The sequence below is a fragment of the Nanorana parkeri genome, unplaced genomic scaffold (assembly GCF_000935625.1).
Source record: "Nanorana parkeri isolate BGI_ZX_2015 unplaced genomic scaffold, ASM93562v1 scaffold155, whole genome shotgun sequence".
NCBI lineage: Eukaryota > Metazoa > Chordata > Amphibia > Anura > Dicroglossidae > Nanorana > Nanorana parkeri.
Window position 1 is genome coordinate 407497 of NW_017306423.1, and position 8709 is coordinate 416205.

General features: G+C 43.0%; 1 protein-coding gene across 1 annotated transcript; it reads left to right on the forward strand.

Annotated features, from left to right (window-relative positions):
* Nucleotides 1–4489: 4489 nt before the first annotated feature.
* LOC108785320 (free fatty acid receptor 2-like) lies at nt 4490–5458 on the forward strand. The gene has a single exon (XM_018554367.1). It carries the CDS (start codon nt 4490–4492, stop codon nt 5456–5458), a length of 969 nt encoding a protein of 322 aa, XP_018409869.1.
* The last annotated feature ends 3251 nt before the right edge of the window (nt 5459–8709 follow it).

The window sequence follows — 8709 nt, forward strand, 5'->3', positions numbered from 1 at the left end:
GTAGTAGTATTACTATTAGTAGTGGCAGTATTACTATTATTACTGTTATTATTATTATTATTAGTAGTAGTAGTAAAAGTACTATTATTATTATTATTATTATCATTATTATTATTATTAGAAGGAGTAGTGGTGGTAGTAGTAGTAGCAGTAGTAGTCATAGTAGTAGTAGCTGTATTAATATTGTTATTATTATTATTATTAGTAGTAGTAGCTGTAGTTTAATTATTATATAATTGTTAATATTATTAGAAGGAGTAGTAGTAGTAGTAGCAGCAGCAGCTGTATTATTATTGTTATTATTATTATTAGTAGTAGTAGTAGTAGTAGTAGTAGTAGCAGCTGTAGTAAAGTTTTTATTATTATTGTTAATATTATTAGAAGGAGTAGTGGTGGTAGTAGTAGTAGTAGCAGCAGCAGCTGTATTATTATTGTTATTATTGGTGGTAGTAGTAGTAGTATTAGTATTACTGTTATTATTATTATCTCAACTATTATTATTGTTATTATTATTATTTCCTTGAGTGTATCTCCTGCTCAGACTTATCTTGTAGCAACTCGTGCCTATAAAACAGATTAAAGTATAAGTATAATCAAAACCTTTCATTTAAGTTTCAGTTACAGTGCTTATTGTATTTATTTATTTTTATTTATTGATTTGTTTGTTTATTTATTGTGGTCTTCATCCCATTGGGGAGATTTCCCTTCATTTCCTGTCCTGGAGATGCAAGAGGAAGTAAGAGAAAATCTCGGCAAAGTTTGGGAAATCCCCCTCTTAGACAGCTGTCACTGGAACAGGTGTCACCATTGGAGGATTTCCACTCCCCTTGTGTTCCGGTAACTCGAACAGTTTGGATTCCCCTTCACTTTCTGTCTGGGTGACAGGGGGACACAAACAACAATAAGCCCTCAGGGGCAGGCCCCTCCCTTTTAGATTGTAAGCCCTCAGGGGCAGGGCCCTCCTTACCCTCTTGCCTTGTGATTGTAAAGTCTTCCTTATATTGTAAAGCGCTGCGCAAACTGTTGGCGCTATATAAATCCTGTATAATAATAATAATAATAACCAGGGATTCTAATCCTTACTATTACTTTATCCAAAAATAAACAAAAACATTTTTTGGCCACGTGTACCCTTTAAAGAGCACCTAAGTTCATGTACCTTCCCGGATATCCCAGAAATAACAGGTGCTTGTAATGACTGTGGACGGCACTCCAGCACGAAGGTTCACGTCAGTGCAAATCCCCTTTATTGATAGATGCCATGAAGTGGATTTGCACTGACGTGAACCTTCGTGCTGATGACATCGGCATTTATTACTTTAAAGAGCACCTGTCGCCTAATTGCAGGTAAAAGCACAGGAAATGATGGCTCTGGGTGCAGGAAATTATCTACAAAGATTAAAATATTGATTTAACACGCTAATGTCATTTCAAAACTAATGTTCAGTCTCTTTAAATCTGCAGCTTTCATTAAAGGAGAACTATGAAAATGAACTGTCACAGGTCGGCTCAATAGATCGGGAAGTGAGGGAACACATACCGTCGCTCGCTCACCTCTCGATCATCTCCCAGCAGAGAGCCGTCAGTCATGGCTCCCTGCAGGTATTCCCCCCTCCCCTCTCCAATCCTCCAGCGCTGACTGGAGGAACGGACGGGGAGGGGGCGGGTACAGGTGGCTCTGCCTCTAGATAGGCAGAGCCAACTGTCAATCATGCAGCTGGGTGGATCTCGACAGTAATGTCGGGATCCGTCACGGCTGCGGCGGTCTCATTATACCGCGAGCTGTAGCCCGCGATATAATGAGCTTTGGGTCATGTGAGGACGCTAGTTTATGACCCTAAATAGAACTATGGGGGAAAACACTTACCCCCATAGTTCTCTTTTAAGATAATACCTGGCGATCCTGCCATGAAGGTCCTTATCCCGGCACTTCCTGTTCTAGGGTGACAGCGATCCGTATGTTCCTTCCAACTGCGCTGCTGCGTTGTCACCCTGTCACACAGGCTCCAAGTGGCTGTTTCAGCGCACTAATGTGGCCTTAGTCGGGGGTCGGGTTTCCTGATGGTGACAACAGTGAACCCAGTCACAGTCCACTGTTGTCACCATCAGGAAACTCGCCCTGAGAAATGCAATGCTGCCTTCGCTGGAGTGCATGCTGACAGGAGGACACCGGAGAACAGCAGCGCTGAAAGTAAAACAAACATGGCAATTGTTTAAATGAATGTCATTTAATTAGGGATAACATCAACTTTGATCTTAGTTGGCAGATATGGACTCCCACAGAGGTCATAAAACTGCTGAATCTGAGCGACTCTTCGGGGAATTCTCTGCAGTCCATTCCAGTTCTCATATCCATTGTACATCTTTATTATCTGGGAAGGACGGGCTGCGGATTCAGATCCAGAATGTGGCAGCCGGCCGAGTGACTTTTATAGGACATGGAGACGTCATTTGTGGGGCCCGACCGTTATTACTTTATGATTTGTTATCTGTGAGCGATAATAATAAGTGATAGCAGCCTGGAAACAACCGAGACCAGGGGGGTCATTCACAAAGCCACCGAAGGCAGCCGAGCGAATAACCCAGCCGAAGTGAAGTGAGCCGGGCAACGTTCAGCTATTCATTCCGGCTCAGTCCGGCTGATTAATAATAATTTTAAAAAAACAATGACAGCAGTGACAGCTAGCTCCACCCAACTGTTTCCTATTGGCCGGCACCTGCCAGAATCTTATAGCAGGTCCCAGCCAATGAATAACAACTGGGCGGAGCCGGCCCTGACGTCATGGCTGGCTTCGCCCAGTTATTATTGTTTATACGGCTGTCACTTTGTCTCAGTCGAGCCGAAGCATATGCCTTCGGCTCGGCTGAGCCGCTCAGCCGACTTCAGCTGCTGTACGGGCTATAGTGAATAGCGCGTACAGCAGCCATTTGGTTCGACCAAACCGAAGGGCTCAGGGGGCCCAAGCGAGCAGAAGGATCAGCCGAAGCTACGGCTGTATCCTTCGGCTCCATAGTGAATAATCCCTATATATATATATATATACAGTATATAAAGGTTATATGGGGAGCAGGGCGGACATTAGGGAGTGCCATGCAACCTATCTGCCCCTCCTATACACAAATATATATATATGCACCTGGTCATAGGGCTCCTTCTCCAGAATGTGACCACCTGTGAGCGCTGCTTGGACGTCTTGTACCACAACTAGCTCCATTTCTGCAGAGGAGGCTCCATCTCCACCCAGATACTCAAAGATGGCTTTTTAATGATAACTGATAATGTCAATCAGGAAGCTAGGCGGCGAGTCATAACACGCTGCCCGGCGTCCTGATTGGCCCGGTAAGCCGGCCCCATGCTCCCTCGTCACCAAGTGACGCATGGACCCGGCTTCCCGGCCAATCAGAAAGCAGGGGGGCAAGTCATTACCTGATTACCTGATTGGCCAGGAATCCAGCTCCATTCTCCCTGGTGACAAGGGAGCATGGAACTGGCTTCAGGGCCAATCAGGAAGCCGGGCAGCATGTAATGACTCACTACCCAGCTTCCTGATACCGGAACGAGTACTCGCCCAAATACTCGGTATCGGCACCGATACCGGTACCGGATGCATCCCTACTCTGTACAATTGTTTATAAATAAAAGTGTCACATTTGGGGGAAAAAAATCATTATAGTTCATGTTTAAACATTTATCAAATCTGTGAGTGCATCTCAAAGACTCTGAATTTTTGTCCCCCCCTACCTTTGGGTGGCACTTCAGGACACCCTAGTTGTCATCCTATGCACGCTATATCAGTAATATGCCCAAGCGCTATAGATTTACCTGACACAATTTGCATCAGTTTGTTCCATTAGCTTCACAAGCTCTGATATACAGTAGCTATAAGCGATGTTCTCCCGGCAACAGTTGCCAAGTGTCCAAATATCTTCCACTATGCACGTGATCCTGTACCAGCCGGCACTCTCTCCATCCAGCACAACTAACTGTTTTTCTTTTTTAATATCCTCCACAACTCTATAAAAATCTCCGCAACATATCAATTTATTGTCAGTGTGCCAATACTAATCCGAAGCCGCGTTATAGAATCAGTGATGTATTTATGGTTTTATTGGACGTTAGTCAGGGCTGGCTTGTTACGTGAGCTTGTTGGAAGGATCATTAACGGAGATTATCAATCTTCATGGACCATTTCCCATGCATTTAGGAGAGAAAAATAAAGGATGAGTTGGCTACGATCCAGATGTTTCATACTTGGCTTGGAGTCGACTGTACAACTCATTACAGACTGGGTTGGAGGTAGAGCGTAAGCACCCTCAGCTCTGCCTTGGAAAGAGAATCGTCCCGTTCAAAGGCTGAAGAGGTTTTGTTGAAGGTCTAGCTCTTATCGGGATTTGGACTGTTAGAGTATACGCCGTTGGGTTCGCCGGCTTGTCACAGGAAAGATGTCTTTGTTTGTCAGTGCCTTGGCCGGCTATCATTACCTCTAAGATGTCTCTGGAAACCCTATCACTGGCCGTTTACGTTATGACCATGTTTTTGGGACTGCCTTCCAATCTCCTAGTCTTTTACATTTTCTGCAAGAAGGCCCAAAGCCGGCTGACCCCAAATCTCATCTACATGATTAACCTTTGCATCTCCGACCTCGTGTTCATAATGTTTTTACCCATCAAAATTATGGAAACGTTCTTATCCGGATGGACCCTTCCAGAGATCTTGTGTCCGCTGTACAACCTCTTTCACTTCAGCACCATCTACGCCAGCATTTTATTCCTCACCGCCGTGAGCGTCGGCCGGTACCTGAGCGCCGCCTTCCCGATCAAGTACAAGATCTACAAGAGGCCCAAATATTCTTTCTTGATCTGCATTTTCCTGTGGGCCATCGTGCTGGGCCATGTGACCTTCGTGTTCGTCTTCGAGACCACCCAGAAAGGCCGTCTTGAACTGTTTGTTTCCCAAAAAAACGATCAAGTGGTCTGTTATGAAAACTTTACTGCTAGCCAGTTGGAAGTGATTCTGCCGGCAAGATTGGAGTTCTCAATCGTCCTTTTCTTACTTCCTCTGGGTATCACCATATTTTGCTACACCCGTTGTATTCAGATTCTGATGAGATGCTGCATGCACGTGAAGCACAAGAAGAAAGCCATTCGGGTCGCAGTCACGACGGTGACCGTCTTCATCGTGTGCTTTGCCCCTTATAATGTTTCCCATATAGTGGGCTTCATTCGACACGAGAGTGTAACCTGGCGCCAGCAGGCCCTCCTGCTCGGCACTTGCAATGCCTTTCTGGACCCCCTCATCTTCTACTTCTTGTCTTCGACGGTCGACAAAGGGTTTTACCAAGCCTGGAAGTCTTTGCAGCGAAGATACAGCATGTCGAAGAGGAAGCTCTCGTCTGCTTTTGGAAAGGAACTACCAGACCCTGCAAAGACACAACATATAATAACTATAACTGTATAGACATGACGGGCAGATATTATTACTGTATTTTTGATTTTTTTTTTTGGTCCAAACAAATCATATTTCAACTACTCAAAAACATCAGAAAATTGTAAAAAAATACAAAGACTTCTTCACATTGTTTCTTTTGGGTGCTTGCCGCTGTTCCTAAGGGAGGTACCATTTTATGAGTTGAAATGATTCTGTCCAAAAGTATACCTATGATGCCACCACCACACTGTTGGCCGCTGAGGTTGCCCAACCTATGAATTGGCCAATAACCCTCTACGGGAGCCTGAAAGGGGCGGGGCCAGCTTCTTAACCAGGAAGGCCCGACAAAATCAGCATCTCCAAGATTGGGGCAAAAGCTAAGCTGAGCTGCCCAACTGTGGTGGAAGGGATATTTAGGAAGTGTTGATGTCACTTCAAAGTCACTTAGAAAGCAACCTGAACTGAACGGAATAGGTAGACCCCCAGATCTTGCCCTTCGTCCTAAAATTTCCTGGTCCCTCATTATTTCTGAGTCATTGTTCCAAACCAAGCATACAGTTCTGGGTCAATGGGCACTGTGTTAAAGACTTGCATTAAATCATGATATCCATTAGGTTGGCGTGACAGCCAGGAAATTATAATTTTCAGAAGAAGAGGTAGTTCTCTTAGCGTCCTTGTGGGTCTGTTCACATGAGTTTCAGATCCTGATCAGGTCCGGATCAGGTTCGGATCAGCAGACGCGGTGCTATGTGTTTTGTCGCGTTTTTGCCGTGTTTTGGCCGCGTTTTCGATGCGTTCCAGTTAAAAAAAAGTTTTTTTGTTTTTTTTTTGCTGAAGTGGGGCTGTCAGTTTGTTAGCTGCAGTGCAGCGCATTTTTGACGCGTTCTTGATGCCTTTTGCGTTTCCTGACCGTACAAAATGTGACATGCAGTATTTTTCTGTCGTAAACCTGAACGGACTGCGCACATGAGAACTGTAGTCCATAAAACACATAGGGATACATTGGGATGCATTTTTAGTGCAGGAACGTACGGATCTGGTCAGCACAGAAAACGGACGTCGTGTGAACAGGCCCTGAAAGGGAATCTCTACACAAGAACAGAGTGGGGGAGAGTTAGACCCTATTTCAAGTTTTTATTGCAGTCTGTGTTAATATTGGGGAGACTGACCTATTTATTTGTCCTGGTAACAGTGAGGGAAATTCCCAAATTTTAGAGCTGTCCCTAGAACAAGACGCAAGAGGAAATGTTCCAATAGGAATACCTGTTTTGGGGACAGCATTGTAAGCATGGTGGGTGGAATTCTACTCAATTTGGCAGCATTCCTCTAACTTCCTGTTGCACCTCTGGGACAGGAAAGGAACAGAATATTTTAATGAAAGCAACAGATTTAAAAAATATTGTTAAAAATGACCTTTGAAATGACTTACATATCAAAGCTTGTATCATATATTAGTGATTAGGTTTACATATGGATTAAATCTAAATTTCCTCCAAAATCTGAATCACTTCTATAGGTTGGACTCGATGGACTTGTGTCTTTTTTCAACCTAACTAACTATGTAACTATGTAACTTGTGATATTTTAGACATGCATGACTGCAGGAAGTATCTAACGTGTGATAAACATAATACAACCACTGACCGAACGTGAAATAATAACTAGTATTGGTGATAATGATAATCAATATGTAACACAGTTATTTGTCAATCGATATCATTTTGATGGTGTTGCGGGCATCAAGCCAAAAAGAAAAGAAGTCTCACTGGCAGGTCATCGGTTGGTTTGATTTGTGTTAATGAACAGATTAAGCAGGAAATGTCTAATGTATTGATTTTAAACTGTATTATCTTACTTTATTATATTTAATGCGTGACTGTAAATTGTAAATAATAATAATAACAATAATAATAAATATTTTTCATTAATTATATATATTTTTCTTTAATTTAATTAATATATACAGCAGGGGAGGGCAACCTCAGCACTTTAGCTGTGGTGCAGCTACAAATGCCATCATCCCTCTGCCTTTGGGGTCATGCCTGTGGCTATCGAAATTTTGCAATGCCCCAGGGGACTTATAGTTCCGCAACAGCTGGAGTGCCGAGGTTACCCACCCCTGGTGTACAAATAAATTATTAGTATCTCTTTGATGGTTTCCATCTGCTTGCTATTGAAATGGGAGGTAATAGAGAGGTCCAGTAATAGTTTCAATGTGTGTATAGCCATTTCTTTCTTTGTTTTTATTTTATTTGCGGAGACAGAATCCTCATGGAAATCTTCCAGTGGGGACAACTGTTCCAGTGATAAATGTCTAATAGAGGAATTCCACTCACTTTTTAGAGATTTCCTCTCACTTTCTGTTGTGTGTCTTGGAAAACCGACAAAAATTAAACTGACGATGGATTTATCACCTCCCTGCATTATCCAAAAGAGCAAAACAAAGGTTTGGGATATTCATACACTTTATTGATGGGTAATAATTGATAAAAGAAGATTAAAATGAGGGGGGAAAGCAGCCTATGCATGGGGGTCAGTGTCAGGACACTTTGTTTTTAAAAATTATATTTTGAGAGTTTTAATCTTGAAGTGACACTAAACTCAGGAGTTCAATCTTAAAAATACATTCAAGCACCTCAACTATGAACAACAATGTATCTTATTTGTGTATCACTCGGCCGTAGATCCTCCAATCATCTCTGAATTGGTGCTGACACTGTCCTTCCTTCTGGAGGGGGGCTACTTTTGTTCCCCATGGTCCCTGTGTGTGTTGTAAAGTAGTCACCACTCCAAGCTTGCTCCTTTGATGGACTACAACCTCAATACAAATTAGAAAACTAAACATGAGATTGTAGTCCATCCCGGGAGCGAGCTTGGAGTGGTGACGACTTTACAACACACACATGGACCATGGGGAACTCACCCTTCCCTCCTATCGTTTCTTCTCTTCCTTCCACGCTTCATCTCTTCTCCATTCCTTCTTACCTATTTCTTTTTTTTCTGCCTCCCTTACCTTTTCTCCTGTCTTGATTCCCTTACTTTGCTCCCTTCCCTTCTACATGTCTTTCTTTCTTTCTTTCTTTCTTTCTTTCTTTCTTTTCTTTCTTTCTTTCTTTCTTTCTTTCTTTCTTTCTTTCTCTTTTGTTCTTTCTGTCTTTCTCCATTCTATCAGTCCTTCCTGCTCTCCTCATTTTCTTCTTCCACACCCTCATCCCTCCTCACTTGTCCTCTCTTTCAAGAATTGTATTTTTCGCATCTCCCTGCTCTATTTCTCTCGGTGC

Bases quoted from the DNA above. Each gene is read 5' to 3' on its own strand.
- LOC108785320 (XM_018554367.1), top strand. From the start codon at position 4,490: ATGTCTCTGGAAACCCTATCACTGGCCGTTTACGTTATGACCATGTTT.